This window comes from Schistosoma haematobium, chromosome 6 (assembly GCF_000699445.3).
Source record: "Schistosoma haematobium chromosome 6, whole genome shotgun sequence".
NCBI lineage: Eukaryota > Metazoa > Platyhelminthes > Trematoda > Strigeidida > Schistosomatidae > Schistosoma > Schistosoma haematobium.
Window position 1 is genome coordinate 765477 of NC_067201.1, and position 20417 is coordinate 785893.

At 39.5% G+C, this 20417-nt stretch overlaps 1 protein-coding gene across 1 annotated transcript in view; it reads left to right on the forward strand.

Annotated features, from left to right (window-relative positions):
- The window catches only part of GGA1 (ARF-binding protein), a 42757-nt gene extending 22660 nt beyond the window's left edge, over positions 1–20097 (forward strand). The window contains exons 12-13 of the mRNA XM_051216625.1: positions 3829–3942; positions 17999–20097. Of these exons, the coding sequence (XP_051065215.1) occupies positions 3829–3942; positions 17999–18088 (204 nt within the window). The 3' untranslated portion in view covers positions 18089–20097. The remainder of the gene's footprint in view (positions 1–3828; positions 3943–17998) is intronic.
- Positions 20098–20417: the final 320 nt, after the last annotated feature.

Genomic DNA, 20417 nt, shown 5'->3' on the forward strand with positions numbered 1-20417 from the left:
AACAAATGGCGTATGAACCAATCGTTGGTCACCGGCTACCATGGGACTGCATCTCCTTACGATGCTCCACTGCCTTGTGGGTTAGACCTTTAGGTCGAAGGCTCGTGGTGTGGCCCCTTAAGAGAACCACCTGCTTCGATCTGGGCACCCGGGCAGTAACGCAGCCCACACGCAATTAATGAACTGAAATTGTGTGGCGCATATATGTTTGGCGCACTCCTGTACCAATATATATGTGTTCAAATAAAATAATAAAATAAAATAAAACTCATGTTGTTCAAAACAACAATGAACTATCCAGTTATCCAGTTCAGGAAATTCAACACTATCGAATTTGATAACCTTAACATATCACCACTTTTACTTTATCTCTTGTTCATTTGTTTCTTTTATTTAAAGGTTACTATGTGAATTGAATGAAAAAATTCGTTGATTGCTAACTAACTAGCTAAATCAATCAAAATTACCATTTTATGAATACACTTTAATTCATACTTAAAATAACAGTTTGTATGAATATGATTTATTTTATTTTATTTAAACACATAGACATTGATACAAGAAGGCACCAATTAGATATGCACCACATAAATCATTCGATTTGATGTGAGGGCTGGGATACTGCCCGGGTGCCCAGACCGAAGCAGGTGGTTTTCTTAGGGGTCACATCCGGAGCCTTCGGCATAAAGGTCTGACCCACAAGGCAGTGGGGCATCGTGAGGAGATGCAGTCCCATGGAAGCCGGTGATCAACGATTGAGTCATACACCATTTATTCCCTCAGGATACTGGAGTCCATGTGCACCATTAGTTCGGAATCAGGGTTTTCCAACTCCCCTATGTGGACTCTCCATGTCCACCAACCCGGTTAAAGCACCGGACATTCGTCTTTCGTCCTCTCAAGTTCGTAAACAACCTCCGTGGTGCGAGAAGGCATTGAGTAAGACTTCACTCGCAGAGGCTATATACGCGTGTCCATGTGAGAGCATTTCGAGCGGGAGAGCGGACTCTCCTCACTCTTGGCTGTATCAGAGCATTTGGAAACCATGAATATGAATATATTGGCCTTTAAATTAAAACTAGTGATTAGAGACTGATCCATCGCTCTCATAATGCTTACGAAAAAGAATGTAAGTTGTTCACATCAAACAGTATCGGATGATAGTATACTTGAACCCCAAATACACTGGTACGTTTGAGGGTGAGGAGATTCCTCTCTCTCTTTTGAAATGCTCTCACATGGCCTCGCGTATACAGTTTATGCCAAGGATGTCCTATTCAATGCCTTCTCACGACAGAGGTGTTGTTTACGAAATTGACAGGACGGAAAGCGAATGTCTGGCACTGAAACCGGGCTGATTGCCACAGAGGATCTACCCTAGACGAGTTAAGAAACCCCGACTCTAAATCAACAGTGCACATAGACTCCAGGACTCTGAGGGAACTAATGGCATATGAATCTATTGTTGGTCACTGGCTACCATGTGACTGCATCTCCTAGCGTTCCTCCACTGTCTTGTGAATAAGATTTCTAGGTCAAATAATCGGGGAATCGCCCCCTAAAAAAACCACCCGTTTCCGTATGGACGCCTGCACAGTATTTCAACCTAAACAAAAATTCAATAATTTGTGTGGTGCATCTATATTTTTGTGAATGTTTGCACTAATGTTTGTGTTTAAATAAATAAATAAATAAATACTTAAACCTGTTGATATCTCATGTAAGGTAAACTCGAATACTAGGAACAGTCCAACAAAAATGTGACATCAATCCATGAAATTACTGACTGTCGAATGAAGTCGTGCTGGAAGATATAAACATATCCTGTTTATGGTGTCAGTATGATGACTCGATTCAATGATGGAAAATTATTAGTAACAATTTGTGTCGCACACACGAAACAACTGTTTTCTCGGTTTCTGACTATGATGATTTATATTTTAAAAGCCAGTTATATCTTGTTTTCTTTGATTAGCTATTCTGTTAATTTGATATCAGGATATTTTACGATGATTTTATGTTTACGTTTTACATCCTTGTCAGACATGATATGACTCAGAATCGATCACAATGACGTCGGTGTATACACTCTCTATGGGATGAAAATTGCTTCATATCTTTCTTTCTACGAACTAATTCTTTCCTCCTGTACTATGGCCATATATGCAATCTTTCTTTTATATATTACTACCATTGAAGTAACTACTTCTATGAATTTGGTGTTCATCTTGTTGTGTTAATGAGGTATGGCAACTTGGACCGATGCATATATGTGCCTGGTCCTACGTTGTGGCTGACTGACTGACTGACTATACTCGCCTATAATGTTTACTAAATCCTCGAAAAAGGTGTACTGTTTCCGTATAAATTTAACAAGAAAACAAGTAAATGTATGTCAAAAATAAAAATGCAATTTATCATTGTTCACCAATACTCCAGATGCCCTGGTACGGCCGAGAGTGGGGAGAGTCCGCTCTCCCCCTCGAAATGCTCTCACACGGCCACGCGTATATAGCCTCTGCCAGGGAAGTCCTACTCACTGATTCTCGTGGCGGGGGTGTTGTTTACGAAAATGAGAGGACGAAAAGCGAATGTCCGGCGCTTTAACCGGATTCCAAATCTATGGTGCACATGGGCTCCAGTATCCTGCAGGAACTAATGGCGTATGAACCAATTGCTGGTCACCGGCTTCCATGGGACTGCATCTCCTTACGATGCACCACTGCCTTGTGGATCAGACCATTAGGTCAAAGGCTCGGGGATTGGCCCCTTAAGAAAACCACCTGCTTCGGTCTGGGCACCCAGGCAGTATCATAGTCCTCACACATATCGAATGAGATTTGTGTGGCGCACATGTATTTGGTGCCTCTTTGTACCATTATCTATGTGTTGAAATAAATAAAAAAAATACACACAGTATTTTAAAAAACATTCGACTTTCAACCCCTTATTTTCATGTTCGAACTCTGCCTCACTCACTTGAGTTTAAGCAGTCAAGTAATATCATTACCTCTCATACTTCTAGTGTGGCTCATATATAAGTACGTGTTGAATAAACTAATCTAACTTAACACATACGTACAAATATACAATGGGTAAGTACACTACTACTGTGGTGTATGCTACTGATGTCGATAGATATAAGTAGTATATATCATCAATTGAAAGTAAAAAGCCTAGTTGCCGAGAGTTAAGAAGGTCGAAGGAAAGAGAACGAGAACAGAGAATGATTACTATGGAAACTGTTGAGTCGGCTTTCCAAGAACTGCAACATAGCCTCCAGAGGCCCGTAATGAGCCGAAGAGTCCTAGCCAATCAGAGCATTATGGTGTTTTGTAGAATATCACCGTGGCGTGCTACTATTGGTCAGTAGCATAATATATCTTTTAGCGGATTGGCCAAAATATGATGTTGATTTCACAAATGTTAACATCTATAAATACCCGTGTTTTTCTGTACAAAAACGAACTCTTTGGGTTAAAGTGTTTTCGGTTATTTTGCTCCTTTTCTCTCGAGTCCAGTTCTCTGCGTAGTTCTAGCTTGAGGGTTACCAGAATAGCTTAGAAACTGAATAAAGTGTTCAAATTAACAAGACTTATCAGAAACAAAGAAACAATGAAGTCTAGGACAATTAATTGACATTTTGTAGATGAAGTATTTATGGTATGGTTCTTAGATTTTACTAGAACATTGATCAAGTCCATTGAAATCGAATGATTTTTGCACTGTATTTCAAGTACATTGTTTTCTATAGTTTCAATTGAAAATTTGCTATGCTAAGTTGAACAAATAGATACTAACTTGTATTGATTCTATTTACTCTTTTAGCCTTTTAAAATACGACAACTTATTGCATCTGGACAAAATCTTCCATCTTATACAACATTTTTACCACCTGCATCAATTAGTCAAGTATTATTAATTTATAATCCATCTAAATTAGTAAGTTAATCATTGATATATTTTCTTTGAGAAAAAGTTAATTTTCTACGAGATGGGTTAGCTAACCCCCCTATACCCAATCATTCTCTTTTATCCGAGTTTACGACCGGCAGTAACCCTAGAGGGTCTCCAGGTGGAGTTTTTGAGAAAAAGTCCAATTTGATATATATATATATCTATGTCCATATATATCGACGATTCTGATGTTATGTTGGATGTTAATAATCTTTTATGGAACCGTTTAATACTAAGTTTAGCCATGAATAGGCTTTGATTATAACAGTTAATGACAATGATGATCATTATAATCCTGATAGGGAGTGAAGTAGTTGAGTGTGTCGACCGCTTCACTTATCTTGGAAGTCTCATCAGCCCTTGTGGTTTGGTGTGTGACGAAATCTCAGCACGGATACAGAAGGCTCGACTAGCTTTTGCCAACTTGCGTCATTTATGGCGTAGGCGAGATATCCGTCTATCAACCAAAGGACGTGTTTACTGTGCAGCAGTTCGTTCCGTCCTACTTTATGGCAGTGAAACATGGCCGGCAAGAGTAGAGGATATCCGTAGGTTACTAGTATTCGATCATAGGTGTCTTCGAAACATTGCTCGTATATCATGGGACCATCGAGTAAGTAACACAGTTGTTAGGAAACGGGTACTAGGTAAAGATGGCAAATCAATTGATGAAGTAGTGAAATTTCATCAGTTGAGATGGCTGGGACACGTGTTACGTATGCCCAACGACCGACTGCCTCGACGTGCGATGTTCAGTGGTATAGGAGTAGGTTGGAAGAAAGCTAGGGGCGGCCAAACCAAAACATGGCGCAAGTCCATGAAGTCACTGACAAGTGAACTGAGTCATGTTGGTAGGTGTAGACTACCTGGTTGGGGACCGCGAGATGATAGCAACCGATGGTTAGAGACCCTGAATGACATGGCTCAAAATCGTTTGCAATGGTGCAGGTGCATCCACTTTTTGTGTTCTCCCAAACTCTAATCTTCTGAATTCTTCATGTCCTTTTTTCCCTCTTTCCAAATTTCTTTCACCGGATTATACTCTTTAAATAACATCTTCAAACCCTAATCTTCCCGATTACTGCTTATACTCTTGCTACCTCTACCACTACGGGATTTGAATCGACCACTGCATCTCTGTGCTAATGTGGTGTGGCAACTCGAACTGATGTACGTACGTACGAAGTTCTACGTTGTTACTGACTGACTGACTGACTGATAATACAATAAATCGAACCGGTATACTTTTATTCAATCACTTGGTGTAACACGACTTAAAAAGATGTTTTGTATTCTTGAATAATCAAGTCTTCCAATTACTAGACGATGGATTTCGTAAATGCGTTATTCACTTTTTTTCTTTAAATACTCATTGAGCAATGTTAAACGAAGCTTGTAAAGACATAAATTTATCTCTATACTCCAAGTGTAGAATCTACACTAAAGGTTCTAACTAAAGTATACATGAAATGTAGTTAGGAGAGGCCAAACTACAACGTGGCATCAATCCTTAAAGTCATTAAGTTCTACTCTTAGCCATGTTAGTAGATGCAGACTATCGTAATCAATAGTTGGAGATTCTCGATGACATGGCTCAGAATCGATCATAGTGGCGTTATTCTCTGTCTTCCCTTAAACTCGGAGATTAAAATCGCTTTATATCTTTCTTTCTATGAACTAATTCTTTCCTCCTGTACTATGGCCATATATGCAGTCTTTCTTTTATATATTACTACCATTGAAGTAACTACTTCTATGAATTTGATGTTCATCTTGTTGTGTTAATGAGGTATGGCAACTTGGACCGATGCATATATGTGCCTGGTCCTACGTTGTGGCTGACTGACTGACTGACTGACTGACTGAATCCATGATATTAAAACATGATGAAACTAGTTGTTAACCAACTTGTATCCAAAGTTGTATTGGAAATCTTTACGTCGCTCTCGAGTTCGACCAAATGGAAGGACTCTCAAACGCTACGCCCTTAACCAAATCGATTCTCTAAACTCATACATTGCTGAGATGGTAAAAAATATCAACGAGAGAATTTATGCTGTAGATGATCATCTCCCTGATAAATTAAGAGATCAGTATCTGGACTATGTGGAGATGGTTGTTAACTCAAGAAAGGAAAAGAAAAGAATGAAACTTAAGAAAAATCTAGACAAACAGATCCCAGAAATGAAATTTCCATCCAATCCAGGTCGGCTTTTCCCATTGTTGCGGTTCACACTTGCTTGGACTTTTGGCTGCTTGTAGGCACGATGAAAAATTGCGGCATCTGGTTTCAATATCTTGATCCATCGTAGGCCAGTATGTGTAGCTTCGAGCCAGCGCTTTCATCTTATTGATACCAGGATGACCGCTATGGAATTGTCTCAGAACCTTGTAGCGTAATACTTTTGGAACAATAATTCTGTCACCAAACATAATACATGTGTTATATCCGGTGAAGATTAAATAACAGGTAACTTCCGAGGACTATTCATGGACTAATATTCTATAAATATTCTTATTGTATAACTACTCAACAATTACACTATGTATATTTATATTATTTTTATGATAAGCTTTATTTTGACCTATAATTTATTATTGTACGATTTACGGTTCTTAAGTTATGTTCAGTCTATTAACTACTGCCTCCCTCGTTCACAGCCACTTTTTGGGCTTATTTGTGTACAAATATTATTTCCTATTTTATGGTACGTTGCGGTCTGTCTGATTGATATATAAACCGGGTATGTCTGAAATAAACGATCTGCTCTGATTCGGAAGCTGGTATTGTGTTCTGGACTCAAGTGGAAGGGCTCGGAGGACATAGGACTAATAAGGACGCTAAACTGCCCACACCTGTTGAACGTCATTGTTTGGCCTAGTGTGAAGATTCGTATAAGCCGTACTCGGATTGGTAGAAAGTCGTGTGATAGAAAGACCAGACATTCAAGGTCATAACAACATGAGTCGACCATCATAAGTGAGTCCCGTCGGCGAAAATATTGTAGCATTTCTCCTTGAAAACGACGGTTCGGCCACTTGGTGAGAAGATAACCACTAACCTCTCCTAAAGTCTTGTCACTTTCCGTGACTTCTTTGATGGCCTTGAAAGTAACTGGTAAACCATCGACTGCGTCTTCCAATACTCGATGTACTTCTGTTTCCGTCTCGATTGCTACCACCGAAGTGTCTTCTTCCTGTTTTGCTTGTGAGCCAATCAGTCTAGATAATGCGTCAGCTTGTACAAAATCAGTAATGGGCTGGTATTTGATCTTGAAGTCATAACCCAAGAGTGTAGTTCCCCAACGTTGCAGTCTGTTTGCAGTGTATACAGGTATACCTTTCTTCGACCCAAAGATGGCTAGTAATGGTTTATGGTCAGTTAATAGGGTGAACTGACGTCCAAATATCATCTTGTGAAATTTCTTGACAGCGAAGATAATCGACAATGCTTCCTTCTCGATCTGACTATAGTTACGTTCTGCTGACGTTAACGATCTAGCCGCATGTGATATCGCCTTCTCAGATCCATCTGGCATGATGTGAGAAATTGTTATAACGTGAAAAATATTTGCTGATTAAGGGATAGCGAATTATTGATCGGACCAAAGACGCGCAAACACGTAGAACGACCTAGGGTTCTGATTGGTCTCGCTTCCCTGTATAGCCCAGCCAATTGAGTCCAGAACACAAGTCTCAGCCTCGGATATATGAATCATTATATTTCAAGCATACTTTGTTTATATACCAGTCAATCAGTCCACAACGTACCATAAAATAGAAGATAACATTGTACAATAATGGCCAACAGGAAAATAACACGTTAAATAAATATTGACCAATAAGATGATACCATTTCATGTCCAAGGATAGCTTAGGCTTAACAGGATAATTTTTGGGATATTTTCCTGAATATCCCAACACCTCCCCTTTTTTTGGAGATCCGGAGTTGATGTCCGGATTTTAAATTTTTCTCGCGTCTATCCTCCCCCTCGAAATAATGTTGGGTCTTCATAAACCCAAATTACAATTAATTTGATTGTATTTAAAACACATTGCACAGGGAATCCAGTAAAATCGACCAGATAATGAGGATAAACACCACTCAATTCGAAATCATCCGAGTTCAAATCTTCTGAGATATTGTTGTCAAATTTATAAGGAGCATCATTAGTAGATAATGGATGATTATGGTAATCCGCGTCCAACAAAACTGTGCCAGGTTCTTGATTATTAGTTAATGCGTGAAACACATTTTCTGGCAAAACAATGAGATCTTCTCATGAGCTGGATATGTTACTGTCTGCACATGCTGTTTCGGGGTTGATGGAGTTTGCCTCCATTACCGGGCATGTTTCTGGAATAGAAAGTACTGGACCACTGGGCGCATGATGGATGACTGTTTCGTTTGAAGTACAGTTCATCGAGGATTCATGGAGGCTGCTGTCATTTTCCAACACACTGTGTATTTCAGATATCAATCCATCCACTTCCGTCGCGTCTTCATAGCATGAGTGATTTAGCAGCTGCGTGCGGAATTTGACTAATAACTCCAAATGTCGTTCATAGAGCAGCTGTAATCGATCGGAAGGAAGAGTCATTTTTTCGAATCAGCACCTGTGATGAAAATTACTGTATGACTAATGACCAATGTCGTTGAAGGACACTGACGACAATCTGGATGCTGATTGTTTGGATAATTAGACTGGATTTCGTCCAATTACAGAATGACTTTGGATTGTATTTTTTCTTCACCCCGTCGCCAATTGTTATAACGTGAAAATAATGCTGCTTAAGGGGTAGCAGATTATGATCGGACCAAAGACGCGCAAACACGTAGAACGACCTAGGGTTCTGATTGGTCTCGCTTCCCTGTATAGCCCAGCCAATTGAGTCCAGAACACAAGTCTCAGCCTCGGATATGTGAATCATTATATTTCAAGCATACTTTGTTTATATACCAGTCAATCAGTCCACAACGTACCATAAAATAGAAGATAACATTGTACAATAATGGCCAACAGGAAAATAACACGTTAAATAAATATTGACCAATAAGATGATACCATTTCATGTCCAAGGATAGCTTAGGCTTAACAGGATAATTTTTGGGATATTTTCCTGAATATCCCAACAGAAATAATTGCTCCAATGCCGTAGTTTGACGCGTCTGATGCCACTACAATGGGTAAAGATGGATCGTAATGTGTGAGCAGCAGATCCGAGACTAGTACTTTCTTGATTTCATCGAAAGCGGCTTGGCAAGTTGCAGACCAATTCCATTTTACATTCTTCGACAGAAGGGTATTCAAGGGGCACGTAATTGATGAAGGTTTGGAATAAGAGCTCCATAATGGCTAACTAGTCCCAAGAAGGATCGTAGTGTGGGGACATACGTCGGTCTGGGCATAGTTTTCACTGCCTGGGTATTCTCCGGATCTGGTCTTCTCCCATCTTTGTCGATTATAAACCCAAGGCAGCGTACTTTTTGCATACAGAAGTCACATTTCTCTGGACGAAGTCGAATTCCATATTCGGCTATTCGCGTCAGCACCTGGTCAAGCTTCTTTTCTAAGTCTATTCTATCTACTCCCACAATTATTATATCATCTAGATAAGCTGCAGCACCTGAAAAATCTTTTAGCATAGTATCCATTATTTGCTTAAATATGGATGGGGCCGTCTTGACTCAGAAGGGTAGTCGACTATACTGGAATAGACCCTTGTGTGTGTTTATGGTAAGCAGGTTTTTAGACTCGTCAGCAACAGGGATTTGTAAATAAGCTTCTGATAAATCCAACTTTGCAAAAGCTTATCTCCGTTCAGTTTAGCAAAAAGATCTTCAGGTAAGGGTAATGGATACTGATGAGTTTCTAAGGCTTCATTCAACCCGGTTGAGTAATCGGCACATAAACGAACGCTACCATTAGTCTTCTTTACTACTACTATCGGTTCGGCCCATTCTGAGAAATTCACTGGTTCAATGACATCTAGTTTCTGAAGTCGTTCTAACTCTTGTTCAACCACTGGGAGAGCAGCATATGGTACGGGTCTCCTATGTCGAAAAACGAGAGTAGCTGCAGGTTTTAGGGTTAACACTGCTTTGGCCTTCGTACATTCCCCAATTCTTCTTTAAACACGTTTTGGTGTCTTTGTAGCATGGCATTTTTCTGGCTCCATTCTGAGGTGTTGTCAGTACTGACTCGTCTGCAGATACTGTTAATAGAATAGTCTGCTAGTTTAAGTGTTTCTATAAGATCCAACCCCATCAAGTCGAGTGCTGGCTTCTTTGTAAGATATACTGTTGCATTTTTTGTTACAGTACCTTTAGAAACAGTGCATGGCACTTCTCCAACAATATTTAACTTCCCCCCAGATGCACTGTGTGCCAGTTGTGTTGCTGGGAAAACTGTGGGTCTTCCAATGTTCTTCCATGTTTCTGGGCTGATTAGAGTAATATCAGAAGCTGTATCAAGCTGAAGGCGAGTACGGCGTTTATTAATATTTAAGGTTACGTACTTTCTTTGGCGGCCACTTCGTGCTTTGTTATGTGATACCAATATTTTGTTGGTTGGAGCACTATATCTGTATTTCTTTGAGTAAGGTTTCAAGGAATGTTGTTTATAGTTTCTTCTCCTGCAGAGGTTTTCTTTATGCCCCTTCAGATGACATTTGTTACAACGATGTTCTTTATATGGGCAAAACCTCTTATAGTGCCAACATCCACATGCCCAGCTTGGAGATGATGGTTTGTCGCTGTTTTTACGATAATTATGTGTGCTGGAACCTTAAATGACTTTTCTCTTGACTGCATTGACATTATGGAAACAGTTACCGTTTTCTACCATTGAGGTATCATGCTTCAAGTTTACTAACCTTTGACACTCAGTAGTCACTTCCTGAAGGATCATGTTAGGGCATTGTTCGAGTTTGCTTAGGATTCTGGTTCGGATATCGGCGTCCTCGGGTGAACGCAGGCTACAGATAAATACTAAGCATTTAAACTGATTTTCAGACATGGACGACAATCTCATTCTTCCGAAGAATCCACGAGATTTTAGTATTGATGATACAGACAAAACCCTGTCCCAAATCTTCGGAGAACAATCATCTCTATTCAATATCCGTTACCAGTGCTTAAAATTAACGAAAGAATCAGGAGATGACTGGGTGAAGCGTGCAGGAACTGTGAACCGAGAATGTGAGAGGTTCAGATTGTTGTCCATGTCTGAAAATCAGTTTAAATGCTTAGTATTTATCTGTAGCCTGCGTTCACCCGAGGACGCCGATATCCGAACCAGAATCCTAAGCAAACTCGAACAATGCCCTAACATGATCCTTCAGGAAGTGACTACTGAGTGTCAAAGGTTAGTAAACTTGAAGCATGATACCTCAATGGTAGAAAACGGTAACTGTTTCCATAATGTCAATGCAGTCAAGAGAAAAGTCATTTAAGGTTCCAGCACACATAATTATCGTAAAAACAGCGACAAACCATCATCTCCAAGCTGGGCATGTGGATGTTGGCACTATAAGAGGTTTTGCCCATATAAAGAACATCGTTGTAACAAATGTCATCTGAAGGGGCATAAAGAAAACCTCTGCAGGAGAAGAAACTATAAACAACATTCCTTGAAACCTTACTCAAAGAAATACAGATATAGTGCTCCAACCAACAAAATATTGGTATCACATAACAAAGCACGAAGTGGCCGCCAAAGAAAGTACGTAACCTTAAATATTAATAAACGCCGTACTCGCCTTCAGCTTGATACAGCTTCTGATATTACTCTAATCAGCCCAGAAACATGGAAGAACATTGGAAGACCCACAGTTTTCCCAGCAACACAACTGGCACACAGTGCATCTGGGGGGAAGTTAAATATTATTGGAGAAGTGCCATGCACTGTTTCTAAAGGTACTGTAACAAAAAATGCAACAGTATATCTTACAAAGAAGCCAGCACTCGACTTGATGGGGTTGGATCTTATAGAAACACTCAAACTAGCAGACTATTCTATTAACAGTATCTGCAGACGAGTCAGTACTGACAACACCTCAGAGTGGAGCCAGAAAAATGTCATGCTACAAAGACACCAAAACGTGTTTAAAGAAGAATTGGGGAATGTACGAAGGCCAAAGCAGTGTTAACCCTAAAACCTGCAGCTACTCTCGTTTTTCGACATAGGAGACCCGTACCATATGCTGCTCTCCCAGTGGTTGAACAAGAGTTAGAACGACTTCAGAAACTAGATGTCATTGAACCAGTGAATTTCTCAGAATGGGCCGAACCGATAGTAGTAGTAAAGAAGACTAATGGTAGCGTTCGTCTATGTGCCGATTACTCAACCGGGTTGAATGAAGCCTTAGAAACCCACCAGTATCCATTACCCTTACCTGAAGATCTTTTTGCTAAACTGAACGGAGATAAGCTTTTTGCAAAGTTGGATTTATCAGAAGCTTATTTACAAATCCCTGTTGCTGACGAGTCTAAAAACCTGCTTACCATAAACACACACAAGGGTCTATTCCAGTATAGTCGACTACCCTTCTGAGTCAAGACGGCCCCATCCATATTTAAGCAAATAATGGATACTATGCTAAAAGATTTTTCAGGTGCTGCAGCTTATCTAGATGATATAATAATTGTGGGAGTAGATAGAATAGACTTAGAAAAGAAGCTCGACCAGGTGCTGACGCGAATAGCCGAATATGGACTTCGACTTCGTCCAGAGAAATGTGGCTTCTGTATGCAAAAAGTACGCTGCCTTGGGTTTATAATCGACAAAGATGGGAGAAGACCAGATCCGGAGAATACCCAGGCAGTGAAAACTATGCCCAGACCGACGTATGTCCCCACACTACGATCCTTCTTGGGACTAGTTAGCCATTATGGAGCTCTTATTCCAAACCTTCATCAATTACGTGCCCCCTTGAATACCCTTCTGTCGAAGAATGTAAAATGGAATTGGTCTGCAACTTGCCAAGCCGCTTTCGATGAAATCAAGAAAGTACTAGTCTCGGATCTGCTGCTCACACATTACGATCCATCTTTACCCATTGTAGTGGCATCAGACGCGTCAAACTACGGCATTGGAGCAATTATTTCTGTTGGGATATTCAGGAAAATATCCCAAAAATTATCCTGTTAAGCCTAAGCTATCCTTGGACATGAAATGGTATCATCTTATTGGTCAATATTTATTTAACGTGTTATTTTCCTGTTGGCCATTATTGTACAATGTTATCTTCTATTTTATGGTACGTTGTGGACTGATTGACTGGTATATAAACAAAGTATGCTTGAAATATAATGATTCACATATCCGAGGCTGAGACTTGTGTTCTGGACTCAATTGGCTGGGCTATACAGGGAAGCGAGACCAATCAGAACCCTAGGTCGTTCTACGTGTTTGCGCGTCTTTGGTCCGATCATAATCTGCTACCCCTTAAGCAGCATTATTTTCACGTTATAACAATTGGCGACGGGGTGAAGAAAAAATACAATCCAAAGTCATTCTGTAATTGGACGAAATCCAGTCTAATTATCCAAACAATCAGCATCCAGATTGTCGTCAGTGTCCTTCAACGACATTGGTCATTAGTCATACAGTAATTTTCATCACAGGTGCTGATTCGAAAAAAATGACTCTTCCTTCCGATCGATTACAGCTGCTCTATGAACGACATTTGGAGTTATTAGTCAAATTCCGCACGCAGCTGCTAAATCACTCATGCTATGAAGACGCGACGGAAGTGGATGGATTGATATCTGAAATACACAGTGAGCTGGAAAATGACAGCAGCCTCCATGAATCCTCGATGAACTGTACTTCAAACGAAACAGTCATCCATCATGCGCCCAGTGGTCCAGTACTTTCTATTCCAGAAACATGCCCGGTAATGGAGGCAAACTCCATCAACCCCGAAACAGCATGTGCAGACAGTAACATATCCAGCTCATGAGAAGATCTCATTGTTTTGCCAGAAAATGTGTTTCACGCATTAACTAATAATCAAGAACCTGGCACAGTTTTGTTGGACGCGGATTACCATAATCATCCATTATCTACTAATGATGCTCCTTATAAATTTGACAACAATATCTCAGAAGATTTGAACTCGGATGATTTCGAATTGAGTGGTGTTTATCCTCATTATCTGGTCGATTTTACTGGATTCCCTGTGCAATGTGTTTTAAATACAATCAAATTAATTGTAATTTGGGTTTATGAAGACCCAACATTATTTCGAGGGGGAGGATAGACGCGAGAAAAATTTAAAATCCGGACATCAACTCCGGATCTCCAAAAAAAAGGGAGGTGTTGGGATATTCAGGAAAATATCCCAAAAATTATCCTGTTAAGCCTAAGCTATCCTTGGACATGAAATGGTATCATCTTATTGGTCAATATTCATTTAACGTGTTATTTTCCTGTTGGCCATTATTGTACAATGTTATCTTCTATTTTATGGTACGTTGTGGACTGATTGACTGGTATATAAACAAAGTATGCTTGAAATATAATGATTCATATATCCGAGGCTGAGACTTGTGTTCTGGACTCAATTGGCTGGGCTATACAGGGAAGCGAGACCAATCAGAACCCTAGGTCGTTCTACGTGTTTGCGCGTCTTTGGTCCGATCAATAATTCGCTATCCCTTAATCAGCAAATATTTTTCACGTTATAACAATTTCTCACATCATGCCAGATGGATCTGAGAAGGCGATATCACATGCGGCTAGATCGTTAACGTCAGCAGAACGTAACTATAGTCAGATCGAGAAGGAAGCATTGTCGATTATCTTCGCTGTCAAGAAATTTCACAAGATGATATTTGGACGTCAGTTCACCCTATTAACTGACCATAAACCATTACTAGTCATCTTTGGGTCGAAGAAAGGTATACCTGTATACACTGCAAACAGACTGCAACGTTGGGGAACTACACTCTTGGGTTATGACTTCAAGATCAAATACCAGCCCATTACTGATTTTGTACAAGCTGACGCATTATCTAGACTGATTGGCTCACAAGCAAAACAGGAAGAAGACACTTCGGTGGTAGCAATCGAGACGGAAACAGAAGTACATCGAGTATTGGAAGACGCAGTCGATGGTTTACCAGTTACTTTCAAGGCCATCAAAGAAGTCACGGAAAGTGACAAGACTTTAGGAGAGGTTAGTGGTTATCTTCTCACCAAGTGGCCGAACCGTCGTTTTCAAGGAGAAATGCTACAATATTTTCGCCGACGGGACTCACTTATGATGGTCGACTCATGTTGTTATGACCTTGAATGTCTGGTCTTTCTATCACACGACTTTCTACCAATCCGAGTACGGCTTATACGAATCTTCACACTAGGCCAAACAATGACGTTCAACAGGTGTGGGCAGTTTAGCGTCCTTATTAGTCCTATGTCCTCCGAGCCCTTCCACTTGAGTCCAGAACACAATACCAGCTTCCGAATCAGAGCAGATCGTTTATTTCAGACATACCCGGTTTATATATCAATCAGACAGACCGCAACGTACCATAAAATAGGAAATAATATTTGTACACAAATAAGCCCAAAAAGTGGCTGTGAACGAGGGAGGCAGTAGTTAATAGACTGAACATAACTTAAGAACCGTAAATCGTACAATAATAAATTATAGGTCAAAATAAAGCTTATCATAAAAATAATATAAATATACATAGTGTAATTGTTGAGTAGTTATACAATAAGAATATTTATAGAATATTAGTCCATGAATAGTCCTCGGAAGTTACCTGTTATTTAATCTTCACCGGATATAACACATGTATTATGTTTGGTGACAGAATTATTGTTCCAAAAGTATTACGCTACAAGGTTCTGAGACAATTCCATAGCGGTCATCCTGGTATCAATAAGATGAAAGCGCTGGCTCGAAGCTACGCATACTGGCCTACGATGGATCAAGATATTGAAACCAGATGCCGCAATTGTTCATCGTGCCTACAAGCAGCCAAAAGTCCAAGCAAGTGTGAACCGCATCAATGGGAAAAGCCGAATAGTTCCTGGGAGAGGCTGCATGCAGACTTCGCCGGTCCAATACGAGGAAGAATGTATCTAGTCATAGTAGACGCGCTCACAAAATGGCCACAAATCTACGCCATGGTGAATTGCACAGCCAGTGAAACAATCAGCAAGTTATCCGACCTGTTTAGCTGCTTTGGAGTTCCGGAGACTTTAGTGACTGATAACGGCTCACAACTCACTGCAGAATCATTCAAGCACTTCTGCAACGTTAATGGGATTGCACACATACGATCTCCACCGTATCACCATCAATCAAATGGCCAGGCAGAGCGCTTCGTTGATACATTGAAAAGAGCACTATTGAAAGGGGGAGGCGAAGGGACGACAGGGCAGGTGATCACAAAATTTTTGACATCCTACAGATCCACCCCGAACCCGAATGTTCCAGACGGCAAGTCCCCTGCGGGAGCCTTGTTCGGAAGGCGTATTTGAACCGTCTTCGATGCCATGTTCCCATCCAAATTAGTGGATGAGCGCAGTCACGATCCAAGTATCCGGAACTGCAACGTTGGCGACAAAGTTTACATTAAATCCTACATCGGGAAGAACCGATGGGAGCCGGGAGAAGTTGTACAAAGACTGGGAAGAGTTCGAGGAGCTTTTGGGACATGTATACGACACGCAAATCAAATCCTTAAGGACAAAAGAACGGTGCAGACTCGAAGTAACCGGCCGAACTTCCCGTTAGATTTAATCTTAGATGCACCAATGCCACAAATGCCCAGGAACACTGAAAAGAAGCCTTGGACAGGGAAAACGGCAAGAATAATGGGACGCCGTCGCACCCCAGTCGTCAAACTACAAGTAGATCCCAGAAAGAAATCTTATTCGGGGGAGGTGTTGAGTCGGCTTCCGGAGAACTTCAACGGAGCCTACAGAGGCCCAAAAGGAGCCGAAGGGACCTAGCCAATCAGAGTATGATGGAACGTTCTGGAATTCCAACGTGGCCTGCTACCATTGGTCGGTAGCATAATATGTCGTTAACGGATTGGCTGAAATATGATGTTGATTTAATAGACGTCAACATCTATAAATACCTATGATTTTCTGTACAAAAATGAACCTTGGGATAAAGTATATTCTCTCATACTTGTGTCTTAGTCTGGTGTTCAAGTCGCTGTGTAGTTTTAGACTTCGGGTTACCAGAATAGCTTAGGTAATCGTATATAGCGTTTCTTAGACAAGACGTATCAGAAGGATCATCCAGTCTGCAAAGATCAATATAAAACAATTCTTTATACTTCTTAAACCACGACTGGAAAGTTATACCTGCTACACCATCAAAATTAAATTCATGGATGGCGTTAATGATTGAATCAGTATGTGATACTTGAGATTCACCAGAAGCAGGGTTTCTCTCGGACAGGCAGAATGTCTGCATCAGAGTTTCCGTGATTCTAATTTGGGACTTTTTAAACCTTTTTTCTTGACGCATCATATAGGCTTCTAATTGCTCCAAGGAAATATTCATCGTAGTTTTCATCCCCGTCGCCACTGATATGTCTTGTTGATCGATCGCTATTTACGATTACCTACGCTATTTCGGTAACCCGAAGTCTAGAACTACACAGCGACTTGAACACCACAGAGAAGACACAAGTATGAGAGAATATACTTTATCCCAAGGTTCATTTTTGTACAGAAAATCATAGGTATTTATAGATGTTGGCGTCTATTAAATCAACATCATATTTCAGCCAATCCGTTAACGACATATTATGCTACCGACCAATGGTAGCAGGCCACGTTGGAATTCCAGAACGTTCCATCATACTCTGATTGGCTAGGTCCCTTCGGCTCCTTTTGGGCCTCTGTAGGCTCCGTTGAAGTTCTCCGGAAGCCGACTCAACAGATTGTTTTCTATAAGGATAGTATTTGAAGTTATCAATTGTCTTTTATTGATATTTTGTCCTGTATGTAAATGATTCATTAAATTCTTTTGTTCTTTTTTTCTTTCTTTCTTATTTCTATAGGAAAAATTTGTATTGAAATTTCAACTGTCCTTTATATTAGATGGTGAATCGATTCTAGAATCTGGGAAGTTAGAATTACCATGTGGTTGACATTATTATTATTGCTACTACCACTATCCTTACTAACACCGCCGCCATCACCACCACCACCACCGCCACCACCACACATTTTCTGGCTATTTTTCTTTATTCTCAAGTGAATATTTTAGAGGATTGATGTTCTTCTCGTGATAATGATAATAATATAAATCTTATTATATAAAAGTATTAGTCATTTCCCTCTGATTGATGATGGTTTGTTTGACATGTGAAAAAAGAAGATGGATGATACTTGCCTTTGGCAAATTTACATTGAGTCTAGGAAAAAAAAGCTTTGTGATACATTTTTTTAATACATTTATATGTTAATTTATTAATTGCTTCTTGTAAAGTTTCATAAGTTTTTTCTCATCTTTCACTGTCTTCAATAAAATGTCTAAGCAGATATTTCTATGGATGCTTTTTCAACTAATATAAATATACTACTGATTTAAAGTTAGTAGTTAAATGTATTTCAATAAATTTATTTGTATTACTGGTATTCCTGTGAAGTTTCAGATTTCTTGAAGTGTCACTATTGTTTGTTCTCGAAATATTTGTTCACATCTATTGTCAGTTTTGTTTGTAAATCATATATGTTCTCTTTTTTTTTTAATGAAATGTTGCGAATTTACTTCAACTAATTGTCTTCTATTTCGTTTGTTATTATTTTTACTAATCTCATTCAATGTGTAATTCATTTATTCAAAAATGGTTTTGTCATAACAAAAGTTGAATCACTTCACAGACAAAAATGATTGTCCTTCGGAGTCGAATTATCTATCTTCAGCCATTTTTGACTGTTCAATATGTTTATTCTTTTGAACTCCGTGTTTTTGATTCTTTCAGTATCGACTGTGTTCTATTCTGTAATCTTTTCTTCTTCTTCTTCTTCTTCTATAGTCATGAACGTTTTTCAGATGATTACTTGATGCAAACAATAAGATTCTATTGTAATACAATACTAATATGGCTATAATTTATTAATATTCGTTCTTTTTTCCATCATTTTTTGATGTAATGTGAACTATGGTGATCTAGTTTGTTTGAATGCTGAGTTTAGTTTCAAATATATCCATATATATATGTAGGTATTAGGATCTGTTAGCTTTAACTGACACTCTCAGTGTGTTTATTTAATATGAATAACCAGTGGAACTAATTACTTTATGTTTATAAAAATTTTGGTCATTGTGGTGATTTATTTTAAAATTTAGTTTCTAATTGATAAAGTGAAATTAGGCCAGAATTTGCAAGTTTCCATGTATTTTGACAAGTAAAACCGATGAGACTATAATTTATGGATGACCTTTGAGTGACACTGAAGTGATCTTATGAGTATCCACTTAATAATCACAAGCAAATGAGGGTTATAAACTAGTGTAAGAAATTAGAATGATGATTTATCGAGTTGGTGATTAAGGTTAGAAATTAGATTTGAGATTTTGTTGTGACGTGTGGACTGCAGGTTATGATAAGCAGCGTATTTATCGATCGGTTCAGTGACACGTAAGGACGACCTAGAGTCCCAATTAGTCCCGCTTCCATGTGTAACCCAGCCAGTTGAGTCTAGAACGTAAGTCACAGCCTCTGAGTTATGAATCATTATATTTCAGACATACTCTATTTATATACCAAACAAACAAACAAACCACATCGTACCATAAAATAGAAAACAACATTTACACAATATTTAACGAGTGAAATAAATAACAGCCAATAGGAAATGTTCATTTAACGTCCAAGGACATTATTAGACTTAACATGATAATGATTGGCACATTATTCTGTATCCATAACAGATTTTCATCATAAACTGACATCAGCTTTAATGTCAAAACTCAATTGATCCAAATACTTACTTACTTACTTACGCCTGTTACTCCTCGTGAAGGAGCATAGGCCGCTCACCAGCGTTCTCCATCCAACCCTGTCCTGGGCAATCCTTTCTAGCTCCGTCCAGTTGTAATTCATCGTTTTCATATCTGCTTCTATTATCCGACGCAATGTGTTCTTTGGCCTTCCTCTTTTTCGCTTCCCCTCAGGATTCCAAGTTAGGACTTGCCTCGTGATGCAGTTTGACGATTTGCGTAATGTATGTCCTATCCATTTCCATCGTCTTTTCCTAATTTCCTCTTCAGCTGGAAGTTGCTTTGTTCTCTCCCACAGAAGGCTGTTGCTGATAGTATCCGGCCAATGGATGTTGAGTATCTTGCGAAGGCAGCTATTTATAAATACTTGTACTTTCTTGATTGTGGTTGTTGTAGTTCTCCAAGTTTCAGCTCCATACAGTAGAACTGCCTTGACGTTCGTATTGAAGATTCTCACTTTGATATTGGTT